The sequence below is a fragment of the Lycorma delicatula genome, chromosome 1, assembly GCF_047948215.1.
Source record: "Lycorma delicatula isolate Av1 chromosome 1, ASM4794821v1, whole genome shotgun sequence".
NCBI classification, from domain to species: Eukaryota; Metazoa; Arthropoda; class Insecta; order Hemiptera; family Fulgoridae; genus Lycorma; species Lycorma delicatula.
This window is the reverse complement of record NC_134455.1, coordinates 339,248,498-339,273,980: the sequence shown is the minus strand read 5'-3', so window position 1 is coordinate 339,273,980 and position 25,483 is coordinate 339,248,498. Positions and strand designations below refer to the sequence as shown.

General features: G+C 28.4%; 1 protein-coding gene across 1 annotated transcript in view; it reads right to left on the bottom strand.

Annotated features, from left to right (window-relative positions):
* vap (RAS p21 protein activator vap) overlaps positions 1 to 25,483 on the bottom strand; it is a 126,046-nt gene that overhangs the window by 26,963 nt on the left and 73,600 nt on the right. Inside the window, exons 10-14 of the mRNA XM_075382278.1 lie at positions 22,810 to 22,929; positions 18,197 to 18,317; positions 13,929 to 14,149; positions 11,554 to 11,758; positions 2,125 to 2,240 (exon numbers count right to left, since the gene is read on the bottom strand). Of these exons, the coding sequence (XP_075238393.1) occupies positions 2,125 to 2,240; positions 11,554 to 11,758; positions 13,929 to 14,149; positions 18,197 to 18,317; positions 22,810 to 22,929 (783 nt within the window). The remainder of the gene's footprint in view (positions 1 to 2,124; positions 2,241 to 11,553; positions 11,759 to 13,928; positions 14,150 to 18,196; positions 18,318 to 22,809; positions 22,930 to 25,483) is intronic.

Here is a 25,483-nt window from a genome sequence, read left to right as displayed (position 1 = left end):
GGTATTTTCCCAATGATATCGATACACAACAATGGATTTGCAATCCATTTTCAATTGAAATGGAAGAAATTAATTTTTTAAACTTAAAAGCACAAGAAGAATTTGCCGAATTAACAAGTGATACTACCTTGCGACTTAGATTTTCTCAAGTGCCTGTGCATGAATTTTGGATAGAAATCAAATCAGAATATCCCCTACTATCGGAAATGGCAATGAACAAATTACTGCCATTTTGTACAACATATTTATGTGAATCAGCCTTTTCCACATTAACTTACATAAAATCAAAATACCGTTCAACTTTAATAAACGTTGAAAATTTATTACGATCTGCACTAACTCAAATTGAGCCTAGATTTAATTATTTGTGTAAAAATAAACAATCACATCCGTCACATTAATATTGTTTGATGTTAATAATATGTTTTTATTAAAAAAATTGTTACAAAAGTTTATTTTTTCTATTGAATATATAGATATAGTTTTATGTTTTCTTATAAAAAAATTGTTACAAAAGTTTATTTTTTCTATTGAATAAATATATATATAGTTTTATGTCATTCTATTTATTGTGTTTTATTACGACCGATATCCCGTCAACGTTTCCAATTATATATATGTGAAATGAATGGGTACGTATTCTTTAATCCTTATTTTATTTACATTGTAAAATAGTGCGATATTACATCTACATCTACGGTTAATATAAATTTCATTATATGGAGGAGGGGGTCGTTTAAAATTTCCTAAGCTTGAAGGGGGTCGCTATATAAAAAAGTTTAAGAAGCCCTGTTTTAAACTATTAAAATTCTTCATGTGTGGTACTGTTACAAATCCCTAATTTATATATTTTTTTAAGTTTACCCCATTTTTGTTTTTAGATTAAGAAAATGGTGTTTACATCAGTCATTTCATTGTTTTCAAATCGCCACATACTCAATGTCACTGTGTCTGTAAAGTAATTATTTGATATTTACATCACTGAAAACAGTGCAGCTGTTTTAGAGTTTCACAGACACAAACAATCATACTACTACACACAATCAACCTTTTCTTGGCATAGTCAGGTAAAAAGTGTCAAATCCAAGCCAAATACAATAAGGAAATGAAACCACCACCTCTATAGCTAACTGATTTTTTTACTGGAGCATCTAGTTTAAAAAATAGTAATTCAAAATAAAAGAAAATTATTTTTAAAAAAATGATCAGTTAAATGAGATTAAATAATGCTAACAGAGGTTACAGAAAGGTGTGTATAAGATGATTGGTTAAATGAGATAAACAATGTAAACAGTAAGCTGTGCAGAATATCCATGTACTTAGTCCACATTCTGGAATGCCAGGACAGGATGCAGTTCATTAATACCTAATATAATGATGGCTGAGGGCAGTGTTAAAGAGCAATAACATTAAAATATAATCAGTTCAGTCAGGCTTTTAATTATAATTTCTAACATGGGAAGGCAAGCACTAACCACCTGAATCACTCAGAAATATCATTTGGTTCTGTGCAATAACTGACGTCTCTAGCACACTGACCATTTTTTCAATTTACAAGATTTCAAATCATTAGATATTACCATCATTTAAAAGTAATGTCATGTGAATCAACTTGCAAAAACCTAAGAACACTCTAAAGAAACAATAAAACTTAATAAATATTCTACGAAGGATAAAATGAACTGGATTGAAAGTATTAACTAATTAATCAAAATCTGATAAAAACAAACACTACAGGAAAACCCATCTTTTAGTATATAAATACTATTAATTTTAGGAACACTGAATATTTCTTAGGAGGCTAACATCATAAACAAAGGATAAACAATAAAATAAATCATCTATATTAATTAAATTTCTGACAAGGGTATAAAAAAGAAACTTAAATATTTTTTTAAAGTGTTTCGCTATATACTCAATCGTATTCGGCAAACTTCATAGATTACCAAGTAGGTTACAGCTAATTACAAATCAGTAAATTCCACAAGTTATCCACATTAAACATAATTTTAATCACTACTCAAGTACTTTTTCAAAATGAAAATGTTAGAAAGGTTAATTATTACAATTAGTATCAGTAAAAGTAAAACTTAACTGATTTCTTTTGTAAATATGTTATCTTACTTTGGACATGAATCAGCAGACATGAAGATGGAATGAGTAACCTCATCAAGAACCTGCAGGAGAAACTCAGCATTTGCACATGCATCATCTGGAGTCTCCATCTTGGTTGGATTCAGCTAAAATCAAAGAATAATATAAAAAAATTAAACAGAAAGTACATTACCATTATCTGTCAGTAATGCATTATGTAGTTTTAGAATGGGAAAGCTGTAACTGCTAACCTAACAGCAATAAAACAGTAATATATATATATATATATATATAAAAGTATTACAAAGTCTTTGTCCAGAGATCTGTGAAAGGTTGGATGAGCTATATCTCTAAAATTAACAAAAATTACTCTTGATTAAAGAATTTTTTTCTGAGTATCAAATCTGAGGCAAATATATAGAAAGACAGCAAAGAATAGAAATGGGCTAATCTAATACATGAAAAATAGAAACTGCAGCAACAATCATTATTTGTAAATGGATTAGTGAAAAATTATGGCAAAGTGAATGATGGGTTATCAGAAATTTATAATGAGTTATGTAAACTGCAATGCTCACTTTGAAGAACATCCAAAAAAGAGCTTCCTGCTGGAAAGTAAAATAATTGATAGAGAGCAGTGGTAAATACTGTAAAAGCAAATCTAGTGTTGTCAAGGAAATTTTACAGAAATCAGAAAAACATGTTAGTCATCAAACTCTGGCAGATGCTATGAACAAGCAGGTGTTGTCCTTTTCAAACTCTAGTCAGAACAGCAACCAATTATCCCAGAAAATTTTAATAAACAGTGATATAACAAAGTAACACTGGAAACTGATTATATTAAACAATGTACCACAGGATTAATAGTATACTAATATAAATATTAACCAAATTGATCCACCTAAGTATAGAAATATACATTAAATAAGATAACACTTTATATCTTTACATTTTTCATATTTTTACAAAAATGTTTTTGTGGAAACCCATATTTTCAGTTGTAATTAATTTTAAACTGTATATCAAATTACATTTTACACTCAAATACATTCAAATTTATCAATGTAAATATAAATCTTTTTTTTTACTTTAAAAATTAAAAATAAATTAAAACTTTTTTAAAATATAAATTACAGAAATTAAATATTAATAAAAACTACATATATAAAATATGACATCAAATTAGGTAAAAATTAAAATAAATAACTAGTATAAAATACATCATGTAACTTAGCCGGTCAATATCACAGTATTGTGTGGATTTAAATTAAATTATACATTATCATTTTTTGAAAAAGTACTGCCTTTATAATTGTGTCATCTTCATATTCTGTTTGTAGGTTGATCAATTTGAATTTCCTTTTATATTTATATATATATAAAATTTCTCCAAAATGTGTAAAGTTTTATTATTATTATTCATATTATATTTCTTGATTTCCAATATTTCCAAATTGGTTTGAATATCAGAAATAGAGTGTTTGTTGTTAATAAAGTGGTCAGAAACATTAGATAACCCAATTTTCCATTTTTATAATGTCTAACATATCCCAGAAATCTGGTTTTAAAAATCGACTAGTTTTTCCTATATAAATGTGATCTCAGTCATTGTATTTTATTTTGTAAATCCCACACAAATTGTATAAATTATATGAATCAGTATGATTACTGTTTTTTAAATGTTTTATTACGTGGTTATTTGTCTTGTATGCATGTTTAAATTTATTTTTATCATAAACCTTAGTTATGTTTTCAACTATGTTATCAGAATATAAATGTTTTAAATATACATTGTCAATTTTTTTGTGCCATTTATTGGTATTAGAGATGTAGTATTGTTAATCAGTAAGGTATTTTATAATATTTGTCAGCAAATTTAAAGTAGTTAGTTTTATTGGCATATATTTCTAATAATATTATCAACAAACAAAGGGTCTTAATGATTATATATTAATTTATTTTTTATTATATTAGTTATTTTGTCTATGGGTATGCTAGGATATATATTACTAATATTGTAGCTAAACATCCTAGTTTTTCTCCAATTGTTAAGTCTTTTAATTTATTTATAAATTCAAATCCATTTTTTATATTATAATTATAATCTAAATTCATTTTCATCCTAAGTATTCTATCTATTGCTTTGTAGATAATATAGGATGGAGCAGTTGTAAAATCAATTAAAGATTGCATAGGGATACCAGGTTTATGTATTTTTGGGAGTCCAGTTAGTTAATTTTGGTGCAATTTGTTCAAAAGGGTAAGATCTGGAGTGATATGTTATTATTATAATTAAAAATATTGTGGTATTTTGCTATTAAACTTTTAGTTATGTTTAAAAATTTATTAGTGGGGTCATTTATTTCTTTGAAATTGTTTTCTAATACGTATTGTTTCATTACATTATTATATTTTTCGATATACATGATGACAGGTGTATAGGTTTTATTTCACTATAAAAAAATACAATTATTATTATTTAAGGTAATAGCACCTAATACCATTAGTAAAAAAATTCATGAAATTAAATGTGAAAATTTAACTCGCAAACCAATTTTTAATAATATAAAAACAGTTTACAATTTGAAAAATAAATTAAATAATAATAATTGTATTATTTAAAGTCAGATAAAACCAATACACCTGTCATCATGTATATTGAAAAATATAATAATTTGATGAAATAATACAAATTATAAAATAATTTCAAAAAAATAAATGACCCCACTAATAAATTTCTAAAAATAACTAAAAGTTTAATAGCAAAAAACCACCAGAATTTTTTAATTATAATAATAACATATCACTCCAGATTATACCCTTTTGGACAAATTGCACCAAAATTAACAGGACTCCCAAAAATACATAAACCTGGTATCCCTGTGCAATCTTTAATTCATTTTACAACTTCTCCATCTAGGACGGTTAGCTATGATAAAAGTAATATGTATCCTAGCATATCCACACACAAAACAATTAACACAATAAAAAATAAATTAATATACAATCATGAAGATTCTTTATTTATTGATATTATTAATGTCATTAGAAATATTAATATAATTACAGATATTAATATTTTGGTAAAGTATATCAGCCACGTTTGTTTAGTGCCCTGTGAAATTGGTTAATGAAATTGTTTAAGTGCTATAAAGTGCGTTTTTGTGAAATAGTTTATGTTTAAGTTTAGTTTAATAGTTTAATGTTTAATAGTTTATGTTTATGTTTAGTGCTAAGTGAGAGGAATGCGTTGGATCTAATGTTTGTTTTAATCTGTCCGTTAATTTTTATTTTATTTAAGTTTGAAAATTTGAGATGCGTTGGAGGGGGGGGGGATACAATGTCCTGATAAGCAGTGTGATAAATTTTTTAAATGCCATCCAAATCAAAAAATTGAAATAGTAGTGTGTTTATTATGTGAAGGAATATTTCATCAAAGTGATTTTGTGAAAATAAGAGAAACCAAATATATATAACTGACACATTAGTAATTTGTCTGGAACATAATGTAACATCAAAATATGATGACAAGTCACTAAGTGACTTTGCAAGAACTGATAAAATAGCTGATATTGCAAATAGCTGATATTAAAAGCCAAATGCAAGAAGGCATCAGGGTACAAATGCTTAAAGAACTACAAGAAGAATCTTGAGACATGTATAATACTACAATAATAGTTGAAGATGCAAAATATGAAATCATGAAAAAAGAAAACATATTACTAAAACAACTAAACAAGGAATTAATAAAAAAAAATAAAATAAAATGCACTGTTAATGTGAATAACTCAAAAATTATGAAATAATTAATTGGAATACCAGAAACTTGATGCAAGATCTAAATGAAGCAACTGAAAGTCTCATAATGGCAATAAGGAAATGTATTGATGATAGCAAATATATTAGGTCAAGTTAGAAAAGACAGAAATAAAATACCTAGAAAGGATTGGATTGCTACAGGAATAAAACTGCATTAGAAAAGCGTTACTACATAAGATATGGAAATTAGAGCCTATGAATTAAAAACTGAAAACTGAATATAAAAAATATGATAAAACCTTAAGTAAAGTTATAAAAGTGGCTAAAATAAATTTTGATGTAAATTAGTTGAAAAAAATTGTGATAATATTAGGGGTTTATAGAAATTTATAAACTCAAAACTTGGAAATAAGGTAAATAGAATTAATGGAATAAATTACATTTATGATGATAGCAAGAACAAAATTGAAAAGCCTGAGGAAATTGCAAATATGAAAACATGTTTTTGTGGAATAGGAGATAATTTAAGCAAAAAGATTACTGCTTACAGATGAAAAAACTATATTTATTAAATGTACTGATGAGACAGAAATACAACAAATTATTAAAAATCTAAACTTAAAAAATGGAGGAATAGATAATATTAATACAAATTCAAGTAACACATTAGGTTGTTATATAGCTGAACCTTTAGCTCATATATTTAATCAGTGTATAAAGAAGGATGTACGGCCTGAAGCTCTAAACAGAGCTGAAGATATACTGATTTATAAAGTAGGTCCTAAATGTAATATGAGAACTATAGACCTATATCTCTAATATCAAATCTGGGAAAATACTAGCAAATAATCAATATGGTTTTATAAAGAATAAAGGAACTAATGACGCCCGCAGCTACATAACTAATAAACTATACAATAAATTGGATAAAAATAATCCAACAGCCATTGGCAATTACTTTTATACAAATTTGAATACTAGATCATGGGTATCAGTGTTCTTTGGGGACTGAGTTTCAATTAACTACACATCTCAGGAATGGTCAACCTGAGACTGTACAATTACAAAATAAATTCATCAATTCCAATAGTACAACAAGAAATAAATATATTCCAATGCTGAGAATAAATAAGACTATTAGCTCCAAAAGCAGTTATATCAAAGCTATAAAAATATTTAATCTACTGCCAAATGATGTCAAATGATTAGAAGGAAATAAGCGTACCATAAGCAGAAAACTTAAGGAATGAATTAGAATGAATATATAAGTTTTATATCTTGTTAAAATACTCAATAGTTGAATTTTTCGAATTCTATGCTTAAAAGGATGATTTATGGTTATTACTTTTGGAAATATTTATAATGTGAATATCTGCTGTGTTTTAGTTATTAAGTTCATTATGTTTTAGTACGTAAGTTCCAGTCCTCCAAACAGGTAATCACTATTACCTCTGCATGTGTACTGATTTGTATTAACTGGTGAAATAAATAAATATATAACTACTTTAAATTTGCTGACAAATATTATGCTCAGGGAAATACCTTACGAATGGGTTTTCCTTTGTCACCTACATGTCTGAGATTTATTTGCAAGATTTTGAAAATAAAATTTTTTATGGCATTACTCAGACTCATGATATCCTATTATGAACTTCGTATGTCTATGACATTTTTGTTGTCTATAATCTCGTTATATATAATAAACATCTAATAATTAAATTCATATTATAATGGTTTGAAATCTACTTTTGAAATTGATATGAATAGAATAATAAACTACTTAGATGATAGCATCAAAATTAATAATAATAATCAATTTGTAATGTCACTATATAGGAAACTCACAACCAATAAAACCACAATACATAGATATTCAAATCATCCTCGGTCACACAAAATTAATACATGTACAAACATGATTAATAGAACTATTAATTACACACAATATAATAAAAATAAATTAAAGAAAGAATTAGATATTATAAAACAAATTGGAGAGAGAGTTGGAGATTGAAATGCAAGCATTGGAAAAGGCAAGGAAGGAAATATAGTGGGTGAATACGGGCTGGGCAAAAGGAATGAAAGAGGGGACCGACTTATAGAGTTTTGCACGAAGTATAATTTAGTAATTGCCAACACCCAATTTAAAAATCATAATAGAAGAATATACACTTGGAAAAAGCCAGGCGATACTGCAAGGTATCAGATAGATTATATCATGGTTAAGCAAAGATTTAGAAATCAACTCGTGGACTGCAAAACTTACCCTGGAGCAGACATTGATAGCGACCATAATTTGGTGATAATGAAATGTAGATTGGGGTTTAAAAACCTGAAGAAAAGGTGTCAGATGAATCGGTGGAATTTAGAGAAGCTTGAGGAAGAGGAGGTAAAGAAGATTTTTGAGGAGGACATCGCAAGAGGTCTGAGTAAAAAAGATAACATAGAAAATGTAGAAGAAGAATGGGAGAATGTTAAAAAGGAAATTCTTAAATCAGCAGAAGCAAACTTAGGCGGAATAAAGAGAACTGGTAGAAAACCTTGGGTTTCAGACGATATATTGCAGCTGATGGATGAACGTAGAAAATATAAGAATGCTAGTGATGAAGAAAGTAAAAGGAACGATCGGCAATTAAGAAATGCTATAAACAGGAAGTGCAAACTGGCGAAAGAAGAGTGGATTAAAGAAAAGTGTTCAGAAGTGGAAAGAGAAATGAACATTGGTAAAATAGACGGAGCATACAGGAAAGTTAAGGAAAATTTTGGGGTACATAAATTAAAATCTAATAATGTGTTAAACAAAGATGGTACACCTATATATAATACGAAAGGTAAAGTCGATAGATGGGTGGAATATATTGAAGAGTTATACGGAGGAAATGAATTAGAAAATGGTTTTATAGAGGAAGAAGAGGAAGTTGAGGAGGATGAAATGGGAGAAACAATACTGAGATCTGAATTTAAGAGAGCATTAAAAGATTTAAATGGCAGAAAGGCTCCTGGAATAGACGGAATACCTGTAGAATTACTGCGCAGTGCAGGGGAGGAGGCGATTGATAGATTATACAAACTGGTGTGTAATATTTATGAAAAAGGGGAATTTCCGTCAGACTTCAAAAAAAGTGTTATAGTCATGATACCAAAGGAAGCAGGGGCAGATAAATGTGAAGAATACAGAACAATTAGTTTAACTAGTCATGCATCAAAAATCTTAACTAGAATTCTATACAGAAGAATTGAGAGGAGAGTGGAGGAAGTGTTAGGAGAAGACCAATTTGGTTTCAGGAAAAGTATAGGGACAAGGGAAGCAATTTTAGGCCTCAGATTAATAGTAGAAGGAAGATTAAAGAAAAACAAACCAACATACTTGGCGTTTATAGACCTAGAAAAGGCATTCGATAACGTAGACTGGAATAAAATGTTCAGCATTTTAAAAAAATTAGGGTTCAAATACAGAGATAGAAGAACAATTGCTAACATGTACAGGAACCAAACAGCAACAGTAGCAATTGAAGAACATAAGAAAGAAGCCATAATAAGAAAGGGAGTCCGACAAGGATGTTCTCTATCTCCGTTACTTTTTAATCTTTACATGGAACTAGCAGTTAATGATGTTAAAGAACAATTTAGATTCGGAGTAACAGTACAAGGTGAAAAGATAAAGATGCTACGATTTGCTGATGATATAGCAATTCTAGCCGAGAATAAAAAGGATTTAGAAGAAACAATGAACGGCATAGATGAAGTCCTACGCAAGAACTATCGCATGAAAATAAACAAGAACAAAACAAAAGTAATGAAATGTAGTAGAAATAACAAAGATGGACCACTGAATGTGAAAATAGGAGGAGAAAAGATTATGGAGGTAGAAGAATTTTGTTATTTGGGAAGTAGAATTACTAAAGATGGACGAAGCAGGAGCGATATAAAATGCCGAATAGCACAAGCTAAACGAGCCTTCAGTAAGAAATATAAGTTGTTTACATCAAAAATTAATTTAAATGTCAGGAAAAGATTTTTGAAAGTGTATGTTTGGAGTGTCGCTTTATATGGAAGTGAAACTTGGACAATCGGAGTATCTGAGAAGAAAAGGTTAGAAGCTTTTGAAATGTGGTGCTATAGGAGAATGTTAAAAATCAGATGGGTGGATAAAGTGACAAATGAGGAGGTATTGCGGCAAATAGATGAAGAAAGAAGCATTTGGAAAAATATAGTTAAAAGAAGAGACAGGCTTATAGGCCACATACTAAGGCATCCTGGAATAGTCGCTTTAATTTTGGAAGGACAGGTAGAAGGGAAAAATTGTGTAGGCAGGCCACGTTTGGAATATGTAAAACAAATTGTTAGGGATATAGGATGTAGAGGGTATACTGAAATGAAACGACTAGCACTAGGTAGGGAATCTTGGAGAGCTGCATCAAACCAGTCAAATGACTGAAGACAAAAAAAAAAAAAAAACAAATTGCTATACATAATGACTGGTGACTATACATAATTGGTATAGTGACTTTATAATTGATAATATATACAAAAAACAAATTCAAAAATTAATAATACTGTATTTTTAATACCAATAAATGACACAAAAAAAATTGACAATGTTTATTTAAAATATTTATATACTGATAACATAGTTGAAAATATAACTAAGGTTTATGATAAAAATAAATTTAAATCTGCATATAAGACAAATAACCACGTAATAAAACATTTAAAAAACAGTAATCAAACCGATTCATATAATTTATACAATTTGTGTGGAATTTACAAAATAAAATGCAATGACTGTGACCACATTTATATAGGAAAAACTAGTATATTTTTAAAACCAGATTTCTTGGACATGTTAGACATATAAAAATGGAAAAATGGGTTATCTAATGTTTCTGACCACTTTATTAACAACAAACACTCTATTTCTGATATTCAAACCAATTTGGAAATATTGGAAATCAAGAGATATAACATGAATAATAATAATAAAAGTTTAGATATTTTGGAGAAATTTTATTTATATAAATATAAAAGGAAATTCAAATTGATCAACCTTCATATTCTTCATAAGAATATGAAGATGACACAATTATAAAGGTTGCAGTAGATGGCAGCACTTTTACAAAAAATAATATGTATAATTCAATTTAATTTAAATCCACACAGTACTGTGATATTGGCTGGCTAAGTTACATGGTGTATTTTATCCTAGTTATTTATTCATTTTAATTTTTACCAAATTTGACATCATGTTTTACATATATTATATGTTTTTAAACATATATCATATTATATTTTTTACTTATATTTTATTTTATAAATGTAGTTTTTAATATTTAATTTCTATAATTTATATTTTAAAAAAGTTTTAATTTATTTTTAATTTTTAAAATAAAAAAAAAGATTTATATTTACGTTGATAAATTTGAATGTACTTGATATACAGTTTAAAATAAATTACAATTGAAGATGTGGGTTTTCACAAAAACATTTTTGTAAAGATATGAAAAAATAAGGTAAGTGTCTTCTTATTTAATGTATATTTCTGTACTTACATGGATGAATTTGGTTTATATTTGTACATTAGCAGGGAGGATTATGGGTCTTGAAAAGATTCACTTTAGAAAAATTTTTACTAATATATATATATATATATAATTTTTATACTTTTTTTAATAACAAAAAATTAAAAATAAACCAGTATACCTCACATGACTGCTTGCTATCCAGCAGCTTTTGAATGGTGTCTTGTATTGCAGCCTGTAAGAATCCAGTGCAAACAGATTTCATGTAGAGATCCATTAGTGTGGTTGTCAGTGATGCAGCACGAAATAATGTGGATGTCTCTTCTTCTTTTTCAATCTCTGCATCATTTAAAGACTTCAATAAATCAGCCTCTTTGCGTTCATGTCTAAAACAACATATATTAACCAAATTATAAAACAAAACTAGGTGAAAATCAACCAAGTCAATAAGCAGAAAATTTTCTGTCATTAGAGTAAACTACATACATGCTGTAAATGAGAACGAAAATATTCCAGACAAGTGAAGAGAAAATCACGGAAATTGAACAACCTGTACCCATGTCAAGTTGTAAAAAAGCTTACAATGTTTATAATTTAAGAACTGCAATTAATCTTCAATCAATATAAAATTGGGACACAAATGCAATAGCTTAAACAAAATACTTAGATAAAATCTAATAAATGCCAATCAGTACATAAAAAAAATAATACTGATGAATTTGAGGCAAGCCTAAAGAATAACCCTTCAGTACTTCAGTAGTTGATTGTCTTGAAAGCATGGGAACTTGAACTAGGAGCAATCTTTTTTCTTACGGCATACAGGGACCACACAGCTTCTCTATAATATACAAGCCTCAAAATTAACACATAAAAACACTAAACTTTCTGAAGTTCATTATATATATATCTAGCATTTATGTAATGATATAAAATGTACCAATTTTCTTTCAAAATCGGAGTAGATGCAAATCTAAAGAAGGCAGCACCATCATCTAACATTCCCATTAAGTTAATGTTACCAAGTATTAAATAGTTTAGACAAAATAGGGTTAATGCTATTACAGGCAGAATTGAAAGACAAAAAAAAAACAAGTAACAAAATTCTATTACATGAAGTCGCTGAATAAATAAATAAAATAGCAATTTTTTCATGAATACAGTTATTTATTCGTAATTAACTGAACAGCTACTTTATAAACCATATAACATTTAGAAAATTACTATAAAAAAATTATGAAACAGATCTTAGATTATATTTAAATTAAATTTAATTCTCCAAATTTAATGTACTTACCTACAGATATATAAAATAACTATGTCAACCTATGTGGATAAGGCAAATATCAATATGATTCCCATTTCATTTGATACATGACTGAAAATGTCATGATTAATCAGTGTTACAGCACTGAAAATGTAGTTTTGAAGTTCTGTGAGATCAGTGGGGCAATAAATTTGTTGTGATAATGGGGTAGACAGTCATTTTGTTGATAGATCTAATTATCCTTAATAAATTGCACTATCAGCCAGTTTTCTAACTTCCCAAGAACATTACTCGTATTATGACACAATGCAAAGTGAAATAGTATATACCTTACCCTTTAGAATAAGACAAAATACACCAATCTTTGGTAAATCACGAAGGTTCAATAACCACACTGCAATTTTTCAGTCCCTAAAATTTGCACATAATGACAATTCATAGCTCTACATGCATGAAAAACTGCTTCCTGACTAAAGTTGAGTAATTCTATGAAATTGTTCAATTTCATACCTTTTTCACAAATAGAAATGAAAAAGCAGTTCTTTATAATCAATACTGAGACTTCTTTATTATCAGTAATGATCTTATACAAACTGAAATTGTAGGGTTTAATCTTCTCTTAGGAAAAATTTTCCAAACTGAAGGTTAAAAATTTATTATTTTATCAAAAGATTTCAGCTGACTGACTACTAGTGCATTAAATAAAACTACCAAGATTGCAGGTTATGATAAATTGATTTTAAATATAGTTGAATCAGTTCAAACTGAAAGTGAAGCATGATGCACCTCCAAAAATGTATATTTCTTATCTTCATACAAATTTAAGTAAAAAAGGATTTACTTTTTTAGATTCTGCTTAGATGGATTATATTGTATACTTTTATATATTGACTTGATATTGTATACTTTTATATATCATAATGAAACAATATATTTACTAAAGAATATTTTATTTTTAAACTAGAAATATTAGTTTGTATAATCCTTATAACATTGAAAAGATGAATTTAAAAAGGTGACAATATCAAGTGAATAGCACATTTTGATATATCAGTTTACAAAAACTGAAAAAGAAAATTGACTGACTGTGTAATTGTAAATTATAGAAGCATTATCAAGGTGCCTTTTTTTAGTGATTGATGGGATAATTATAAATAAAAATTTAATATTTTAATCTCATCTCATGTTTACAAATTCATGCAAGGAATAAATTTTCTAATACAGCAAGTATTAATTTCACTGGGATCAATTTAATGGCTTAAAAACTATATATTGAACTGAAAACAATATACCTAAATATCCTTAATAAAGAAGTAGCTAGTGGCATACGATCCATGTGACATATGTCAGCTAGAGCTCTTACTGCTTCTAATGAAGGATCTAATATTAATTGCTGCATTGGTGAATACTCTTCTTGTGGCATAATAAGGTCATGCAAATACCTAGTACGTAATCTGAGTGAACCCCACTCTCCTATTGGTGTCATACCTGACAGTGAATACCAGTCTTCAATCTAAAATGTAAAAGGGAGAAAATAAATTTAGCAATAATTTCCTGTAAGTACATATTAAATAATTAATCTGTAATATAATATAATTCAGTGATCCAAAAAAAGGAAAAAACTAAAAAGAAAAACAAGAGTGAAAAATGAAAAAATTTTGTAAAACAAACGAAGTTCCAAATTGTTACGTAAATGTTATCCTTAGTGGTCTGGATGAAGAAAAAAGCACCATTAAAACAGCTACGCACAAAACTACATCCTTGTAATTAATGGAAATGTGTATTGCTAATGATATATTTTTTCGCTGCTCCAGCAAAGAATTAATAGTTATTTGGGTTGCATTGAAAAATTTGTAATCTTATCTTATCAAAAAATTTTAACTTGCCCACTTGTTTCCTATGTGTCTCAGGGACCTTAAAACTAATTTAAAAAAAAATTTTTTAAGCAGTTGACCTGTGGCGATCATTTTTGTTATGGTACACATACCTACTTTTGTGATTGTACGGGTTTACGGAAAAAATCATAACTAAAAAACGATTGGTCCTGCAAGGAAACAAAAAGCAATTTATTCATATTTTCTCAAGGTAAAAGATTGGTCCAGTGACTTATTTACCTATCTCTCTTCTTTCTATGAGAAAATTACCAATAAAGTTGAACATGAAAAACTGTGAAATTTCACTTTGGTAATTTTTTTCAAGAGGCAGGGATGACATACACAGTTTGAATTATTTTTTTATATGTAGGTATAACTACATTAGTTAGTAGTTTTACCATAAATAATATTAATGGTCATAATATTTACCCCTAAATTTTTATGAATTTTTAAAAACTAATTTTTTTTCAAATTTTGGCTTCAAATAACTCTGATTAGGCTGGTGATAAAAATCTGAAATTTGCACAACTTACATTGTTTTTTTGTAGATGTTTATGGCAAATAAAAAAGTTTCTTGTGTATTGTACCAATAAAAACGTTATAACCTCTCAAAAATCATGAAAAACCAGTTAAAAGCAATACCATTTTGACTCCCTAATTAAGTGATCCAAGGGGGTTTCTTGTTTTCTTGGCACTTTAATATTTTTATATATTACTATGGTTGAAATAGACTTGTTTGAACCATTTTACTGCAGTGTTCACATTTGCAGCGCCAAGCAGGCGCTTGAAGTCACTTCCATCATCAGGAAAATTCATAATTTATGTTGCAACAAGCTCATTTATGCTTGTTGCATCATTTTGTTTTGAAATTACAGACTGCTCAGTCTGACATTAGTCAGTGACCTGTTCACATCTTTACCAAATGTCTGAAATTTCATCCTGTGTTTGGAAGTGTTTATTAAATAGGTAAGTTTTACTTAATAGTATTATATTTGAAAATTTTAAAATCGGTTAAATTTTCACGTTATTTTCAAGTAATTTCACATAAAACAATGGAAGAACAATGTTCCATAGAAATTTATATGAATGAAGAGTGTCTTAAAACAGTGTATGAACACTGTGAGTCTTAAAACAGTGCCAAAAGAACTCACTTAAATTTGTGAATTTAGTGATGAAAACCAACAACTTATTTTTTTACATGTTAATTCAGATATCACTAGTTTGTAAATATATGAAAAAAAGGTTTTTGTCAAAATTCATTTACCTGTATGGACAGTTCTGTTGTGACCATTTGAGAACTCATAAAAAAAATTTAAGAAAACTTTAAGACAAATAACATTAGAGCAAGCTGTTAATAACACATTTTTCCAAATTTAAATTTAGTTCCTGGAAACTGTCTTTGTGTTAACTGTTTCAAAAGTTTTTTCTCAGCAGAACAAAGAACTATATGAATGCGAAGATCAAGAATAATACATTATCCCACATCACAATATTCAACAACTGGGTGCTGCTTGTAGCATTTTGGGTGTATCACCTCCCTTAAAATTAATTAAAAATTAAAGTAATAGAAGCTACCACAAGTATGTTAGTGTGTCAGAAGACATTGTAATATGTTACTTTACTTCAGATTCCAAGGACTATGAAGACCATCCTGTGTCAAGTATTGTACCACTTTCACTTAAGGAAAATGACTCTACTGCTTGTATGTATGACGATCAATGGTGGATAGGAGAAGTGGTAGATATTAGTCTTGAAAATGACTATGTGCAGGTTCATTTTTTCCACCCAGGCTGGGCCACATACATCATTTTAAAAGTCTCAACAAGACAAAGTGTGGGTACCGATATGTAAAGTCCTGAGAAAGGTGACACCACTTGAACTAACTTCAGTGACAGGTCATTCTCATACAATTTTGAGAGAATTATCAGAATAGATATCACAGCTGTTGGTTAACCACACTAAAATAAACTTAAAAAATAATAAACTTTAATTGCTACAAAAACAAGCTATTTCATTATACAATAATTAATATTTTGCTACAATTTATTTTTTCTTTGATAGTGTTTACAAAAATAAACCAATATAAAAATAAAGTTGAATTCTGGAGAAAAGGCTACTCACCGAAATCTGAATTTGGGTAAGTTTTACAAGCATTTTTGAATCAAAATTGTATTAGGTTACTGGTATTGATTAATTTATCATTAAATTATGACCTATCATTAATAATTTAAAAAAAAACTATTTTAAAAATTTTGAAAATGTCAACTTCAACAACATAGGGGCTAAATATAGAAAAAATGTAAAGTGCAAAGACAAGAAATCCCCTTGGACCAATTATTTAGTAAATCAAAAAAAATTGTATTGCTTTTAACAGGTTTTCCATGATTTTTGAGAGGTTATAACTTTTTTATTATTATAATACACAAGAAACTTTTTTTATTTGCCATAAACATTCACAAGCACACTGCAAGTTGTGCAAATTTGATTTTTTTATCATCAGAGTTATTTGAAGCCAAAATTTGAATTTAAAAAAAAAATTAGTTTTTAAAAATTTATAAAACTTTAAGAGTAAGTATATCACCATTCAGCACTTGACAGCAAGAGGGGGTGAAAACGTAACATTATTAAAAAAATGTCATCATAAACGTATCTATACTCAAAATCATAAGTCCATGGTTTTTGACAAAATCTATTTTTTACATAGATTCATGTGAATCTATGATTCACTTTATAATAGATCTGCATGAAACAGATTACACCTTAAATAATAAAAAAAAAAAACAAAATTAGTAAATAAGAATGTATAATTAGTTTTTAATAACAAATTTATACTTAATTACTTCTATATGATCAGTATATTGATGACCTGAAGAATGGGTAATTTGAAGAAACTGGGTGAGGCTGATAGATATTAAGATAGAAATTGTAATAGGTACTCTCTTACAGATTCCGTAAATATTTAAATAGACTGAATGGAACTTTAAAAGTAATAAAACTGATTAATTATTAATAAATATATTTTTCTTCAATGCAATTAATTTAACAAATGTTCACTCAGAATGTTGCAAAAAAACTCTAGATGAGTTTCAATTTTAAGTCTAACTTTGATCATAGCAAACAACTTTAAGGACCAAAATATGATATTAGTAACTTTACAGAAAGAAAGGAAAATCACTTTTTTTTAACTAAGTAAATAATAAAAACTTTTATAATACACTTGAAATTTGTGTTGTTATTCTCGTATGATATCACTTAATACTATAATTTGTTCCTATTTTGAGAAAATGGAGTAAAAAAGATGCGACTGACATAATAGTTTGAAGAGTAGCTTTATAACAAATCACATCTCAGTCATTGGTCCCAAAAGAGTTTACAGAAGCAGAAAATTTCATCACACCAGTATAGTACCCATGCTGCTTACACTTATGTAAGCAGAGCAATGAATGCATTAATTTAATGTAAAATTAAGTCCTGTCATCAAAGAATATCAACTAATCAGCAATGATGCTAACATTCATTCGATCATTGGGTTGGGTATTTTGCAAGAAGATGCTCCTCAAAATTAAGAAAGAATTTCTTAAGTTGTCTCTAAGTATGCTACTGCATCAAGTGTTAATTAGCATCTGATAAAAAATACCACCTTATAAAAATAAAAATTATAAAATGAAGTAAAATTATTTAATGACCTCGTCTCCATTTGTCAATGTTGAGAGTTCAACAGTTAGTTCTGCAACTTCTGTGTCCTTAGATCGTTTCCCTTTATTATAAACTGTCACGGTAAATGTAATAACATCTGGAGGAACATCACTGAAACATATACAATTCCTGATATTAATCAAAATACAAATGAATTATTAATTCCTACTGCTCAACTGAACAATTTGAGCTCTGAGTAGCAAAGCTTACAAAGCATTAATATCTAAGGTTTTTCTGAAATAGCTATGAAAGTATTTCCTTCACTCTATATCTTATATATATATATATATATATATATATAAAAATGAATGATTGTTTGTTTGTCCTGTATGCATTCCTATACCATTCATCCAATTGCGATGAAACTTTGGTGAGTTGTTGTGTGCATGCCTGCAAAGGTTTCTGAATTAGTTGGGACCCACTAGATAGCGCTGGGGGTCAAAATATTTCGAAAAATTGTATTTGTGGTCTGATTTGGCTCATATTCAGATGTTACTTATACGAAAAGAAATACTTCTGCAAAAAAGGGAACTGCTAGATTTGAGATACAAAGCCAGTAACTCCAGTAGCTTTAGAAAAATCATTACACACACAAAAAGGTGTATATCCATCTGTTCTATATAAAGAATCCTCATCAACTGATGTCATATCTCAGGTAGAATAATAACATCTGGTTCACTCTTCCGGCAGCTTATCAATGACAAAAAAGGATCAAAATCCTTATTTAATATTTTAAAATTTTTGTTAATGGTTATTATGATTCATTAAGAAGCTACTGTTTATCACTTACAACAATGTATTAATATACCATAATGTTGATTGTGCTTATTCTCAATTACAATATGGCTGTTCAGTCATATCTCAGGTGAATTTTATTAAATACTAAAGACTGATGATAGATGACAAACTATGCCCTGGGTATGATAAAAACTTCCACTTCAATGTCTGAAGCTTGACTTCTGGGTTGTACTATATAAATAAGATTCATTACTGCTTATCAAAGTCTTTCTGGAGCTAGGATCACCACTGGCAAACTCAAGCATGTCCTGCACAATTATACGGAAGTCTAATTATATGGAAGTCTTTCTAATACTCAACAAAGCAGTTTTGACAAGAACCATCGCTAATTCCAATGTTAATCAATTCTCAGATGATGGGTCTTACATGAATTGTGTACTTTCCTAATCATAACTGGTTTTTCGTTTGTTAATGGCATATTAATAAAGTGGTAAGTGTCAATTGCAGTTAGACCATTCTTAAAATACTTGTACCATTATTTAACATGTGTTAAATAATGGTATAACTCATAGCATTCTTGTTGAAAGTTTGCTGAATTATGGATTGTTTCGCTTAGATTATCACCAATGTTTGACAAAACTTGAAGCAGTAGCACTGTGATACAATTTATGATTGTACAGAAACTAAAAATGTAATGAGCAAAACTTAAACAAGAATGTACTGACTGTAGAACTTACTACAAAGCTAAACAAAATCATATGTGCACACTAGGATCTGCTGCTACACCATACTGCTTTGCCACTTGAATTTAAATTCTTTCTAAGAAAAATAAAGAAGAACTTTTTTGAACAGAACTTTTTTGTATTACTTGACAAGAAATAAATAAAATACTAAGGATTCCATTACCTACAATTTGTCCACACAAACAGTAGGTCCATATTTGTAGATGATCACTAAAGGATCCATTGCTTAGTTAACTATTATTCCAGCTCACTAACTGGTGAAATTCCTTTATTGTCACAGTATATCTTCAACATAATTTTGTAAATTCATCAATGTATATGTACATTTTAATTATTCCAATTAAGCTACAATTAGCAATCAAGATTAAAATTAATCTAATGACCAGAAAATATTTCTCAATTGGCAAGTTCTATTATATTGCTCTAATCTCCTCAATCTACACGGAGCTGCATGCATATTACTGTATTTATTAAACTAGTTTTTCTAATTACAGTTTTGTTTTTTCTTCCACATTTAGTACTCTAGTAGAGATCTCTTATCAGAAGTTTTATGACAGAATAAATTAAAAACATTATTCAAAATGAGAGGTTTGTTAACAAAATCAGTTACTGATATAAAATGAGCTATACAGCTGCTATTACAATTTGTGACAGATAATGAAATTATAGTTTTTTATATCACAATTTGAACATATATATTATACATTCGTAGATTTAAATGTATTATTTCCCTAATGTAATAATTGTTTAAATTTTACTTTTTCATTATTTATATTTTCATCGACACATATTTTATTTAGAATAAAGGATTTAAATTTGTTTCTATTAATTTCTAATATTTACATGTATTTAAGACTTAAAAATGTATGTATGTTTATTTGCTCTATGTGATTGCATAATTAAATTTCTATTATTACATAATTATTCTAGTAAATATTAAAGGACTTTTTTTAATTTCAGTTTGCTATTCCTATGTAGTTATGTTGCTCTTTACACTTTATTAATAAACTCTTCTTTTTGTTTCTTTGGTCAACTATGGGCCTTGCTTAATGCCTGTCTTAGTTTCCTTCTCCTTAATATAGTAAAACACTTTTTAAGTCTCTCACTGCCTTAGCCGTGAATTCTTCTTTAACTACTTTTTTTGTTTAGGAGCTTCTTCTTCACAGAAACCCTCCTTTTCAATATTTATTGTTTTCTTGATTTCCTAATTTTATAAGTCTGGAATTTCTCTTCCTGGTTTGTTTAACTTTATCACAATATATGCTTTTAGTTTTTCTTTCTAGATAAAAATACAAATTTTCTTAGAATATTATCATTCGTCCTTAAAATGTGGCCTATGAAAGCCAATCTTCTCTTGTGCATTACTTCTCTCCTTCAAATTTCTGGTTAGCATTTTAAGGGGATGAAGTTTATATACATTAAGTACAGTCCTCTATAGGAACAAATGTTTTCCTTAAAATCCATTCTCTTTCTTCTGAATATCTTTTAAAAGGATTATGTTGATACTGTCAAAAATTCCATAGTGTATAACCCGCTTCTAAACAAATTATCAAATTCAAATGCCTTAATTTTGCATTAATATATACAGATTTTTTGTTGGATGTGTGATTAATGGTAAATAATAGCAAATTCCATTTTGTTTGACACATTTCTTAGGGTTATTTTTTCTTGGTTGTTCCATTTTATAGCCTCTTCAAGGTATTTGAACTGTTTTACTTTTCCTAATTATCCATATCAGGCTTTTAAAATGTCAGGGCATTCTTGATATTTGTCATACATTGTTTTTTTAAAAAATATCTGTAAGCCTGTTCTTTCTACTATTTCTTGTACAGTTTTATTTGTTCAGTAGCTTTTTTTTATCCAACAAGATACTCAAATCACCTGGAAAGACGACACTCAATAACCATGTCCATCAAGTGTTAAAATGAGCCTGAAATTATCGCTGTCACCATAACACTTTTCGATTCAGCATAAAGAAGCACAACTTTAGGACGCTGTGAATTAGGCAAACATTTGTGATCGACTAATTTCTAAGAAATAAGGATTATGCATGCACAACATGAAACACCAAATAAAACATTTATTTATAATTGACTTTATTAATGTGTCAGCTTATCATGTAACATCCTGTATAAAGAAATAGATCTAAATTTATTAAAATACTTTTCTTGTTATTCAATTTTCAAGTTGGCAGAGAAATTGCCTTTTTCTTCTACAAGCCAGGATAAAAGGTTAAATTCTAATATTTACATATTAGCCTTCAATAAATGACTTACCAAATAGGATAATTAATAAGAAATCACCAACTGGGACCATCATTCAGTTTTAATTTCATATCATATTTAATTTTAATTTATAATTAAACTTTACTACAATATTATTAATATAGAATAAAAAATGATATATATATAGTTAATACAACAAAAATAAATTTTCTGATTCATGAGTTATTTGGTGGTACATTATTTTATAAGTATTAAGACTTGTAAATAAAATATATTTATAATTATTGTTATTTCTTCATTTTATAATCATTATTGTTAACAATAACAAGCAATTTTGAAATAAGTTTCATTCTTGTTAAAAATCAGATATTTTACCTTATCAACATTTAGAGAAATCATTGGTTTTACTGATATATATATGTCATTAAATATTTTATTTATAATTATTCATTTATTTATTTTTCTTTTAGTGATTAAAATATTCTATTATACTTTAATTTGATTTTTAAACTATATTTAATTCCTTATGATACAGATTTATAAGGAATTAACTTCATTGTTTGTACAAGTTATTTTTATAATAATTTATATAGATAACGTAACTTATAAGTGTTACATGTTATGTGCTTTTCAATTTGGATTTAAAAATGTTTATACAATACAAAATATGGATAAATATTTTCTTTTTGTGCATAAATGAAAATTAACTTTTTATATATATGGAGTAGATGTTTAAGCAGAGATAAATTTTTTAAATTGCTTCATAACTGTGATATTATTGAAAATAAACTTTACTTCATTAATACAATAGTGTAGGATTTTTTTATTTGTATAATAAGAATAGATTTAATTTGGAATCATTAGGACAAATAAAAATTGGAAAACAATAATACTTACTCTAATATAAATTCTTCATCCCATACTGGATCCGGTCCATTCTTAACCTTAGTTCTGGCTACTTTAACTTGATTTAGAGATATAATACAGAAAGGGTTAGGCACCAGCTTATAAGGTAATCTAAAACAGATAAAATTAATTGTTTTACAATTGCATGATGTTATAGAATCAAAATAAATAAGCTGGGAAAAAATGATTTCAAACAGAAGTGGAATTTCTACTTTTCTGAAACAGTACAAAATATATAACTACAATTAAACAGTAATAATAACAACAAACAAAATATTAAAAAGTAGATTCATAAAACTGTTTATTCTAAACAATTCATTCTTTAGAAAATATTTTGGATAACATCTTGAACTTTTCAATACTTTTTTGCACCAAATGCATATATTATACAATTATAGGCAGATTTCTAAGGTACAAATCTCTGAGTTTGAAGTAATGCAGAAAACGCACTATATCAACATTTTTAGCATTCAATTTTAAATTTGAACAATTTGATTAGATTTCTTTTTTTTTTTAGCCTCCGGTAACTACCGTTCAGATAATACTTCAGAGGATGAATGAGGATGATATATGTATGAGTGTAAATGAAGTGTAGTCTTGTACATTCTCAGTTCGACCATTCCTGAGATGTGTGATTAATTGAAACCCAACCACCAAAGAACACCAGGTATACACGATCTAGTATTCAAATCTGCGTAAAAATAACTGGCTTTATTAAGACTTGAACGCTGCAACTCTCGACTTCCAAATCAGCTGATTTGGGAAGATGCGTTCACTACTAGACCAACCCGGTAGGTTAATTTGATTAGATTACAAAATAAAAAATGAACGCAGAAAAAAACCCTATTTTAGAGGATCATAAAATTATTTAGTAAAATTCCTTCACTATGTTTCTTAGTTCTACTATCTTTAAATGGAGAAATATCCAAGAAGTTCATCCTAATTATTAAGCAAGCAATGTATTTATCTATGTAATCTGTGTATAATTTTAAGTATCTTGGGTCATTATTACTTAGCTTTTTGAGGTCTTTATTAGGGCTGTATTAAATGAATTAACTGAATCTGAATTATACATCATTTGCCACATGTGGTTGACCAGTTTGTATAATAGTTAGCATGCTGACTTTTAAATTACTGGTCTCAGGTTTAATCTTGATACTTTTAACCTACTGTGTTACATTCATCTCATCTGGTAGGTAGTTCAATTCCTTTGTTTGGTTCAGTCCTTTCAGTCTTACTTAAGACTCGGTAAGATGTGTTTTGTTTTGAGTTCATTAAATAGTAGTACTAGTACACCGATGGGAATGTCACTCATGGCATTTGCATTAGTGGCATCCTGGCCGAGGGGGACTGGAATGTCAAAAGCTGATATTTTGAAGATGACCTCCGGTAAAACCCATAAGGGCTAGGAACAGAGGGGGTGGCGGAGGGTGTCTTCTCCTACAGGAGTCAGGATTCATCTCATCTTTCCTGTTAAAACATATTTGAACACGTCTAAGGTTATGAATTATGGGTGTACAGTATAACCCAGAAACAGAAGCTGTCTTACTATGCCCAAAGCTGATATCCCCAAAGATCCCCAAAGCTGATATACAGTACACAAAACAAGTAAGGAGCAGAGTGAAAATGTTGCGATCATTTTTTATGTCTACCACAGAATTGTGTATCATTAATACACATCAGAAGGCCAAACTTCTAATACTAAATGAAAGTTTGATATTATCTTCATGATGCAGTTCAGTGTAAGATATCAGAACTGTGTGAATCAGGCAAGTGGCAACTCCACCATGATAACAGGTCACTTAAATATCATGTCTAATCCAGATTTCATGGCCAAACACAGAATTCCTCATCACACCTGATGACATCTGACCACACACCACCACCACCAGTGCCAGACGCCTGACCACCATACACAACTCATTGTATTTTCTGCTCCCATGCTGAAGATACACTAAAAAGATCTCAATTGAGATCCATTTGACAGATGGAAGGAGATAATCACAAAGAAAGCAGCACAACTGGTGGCCATTCTCAAAAAGGACTATGAAAAATGTTTCCAGAATGGAAGAACTGCTGGGTTAAATGTATGGAGTCACAAGTGGGCTACTTCAAAGGAGACTAGGAGAAGAAGCCATTATTGTAATCAAATTTTTTCACAGCCTAGGGTCAGATATGTTTTGAACTGACCTCATATACAAATTACCATCAAAACCATGATGGGACAACCATCAAAACCCAGATAATCTTATTATTTATTTTATGGGCAGGTTTTTTGTTTCTATGTAAATCCATTTTATTATTTCCCCATTAAGAAAAAGAACACTAAATATCTTTAAGAAATAACTAATATTAAATTTAAAAATTGGTCTTTGAATCCTTTCAAAAACAAATTACATATACGAAAGTAAATGCTAATTGTTTATGTCTAAGAAATACTATTACTATAAAAGTAAATATTTCTGGCTTCCATGTAATAAGAATTCACTATTGTGCATAATAAATTTTTTTTATCTAAATATTGGATTTTAAAAAAATGCCTGCTATTTATGGCCCGACACCTTGATTAGCACCTGAAAAACATTTTAAATGATTAACATTAAATTAAATTTCTTTGACAGTTAATGTAAAATCTAGAAATGTGTATTAGATTTAAAACTCATTT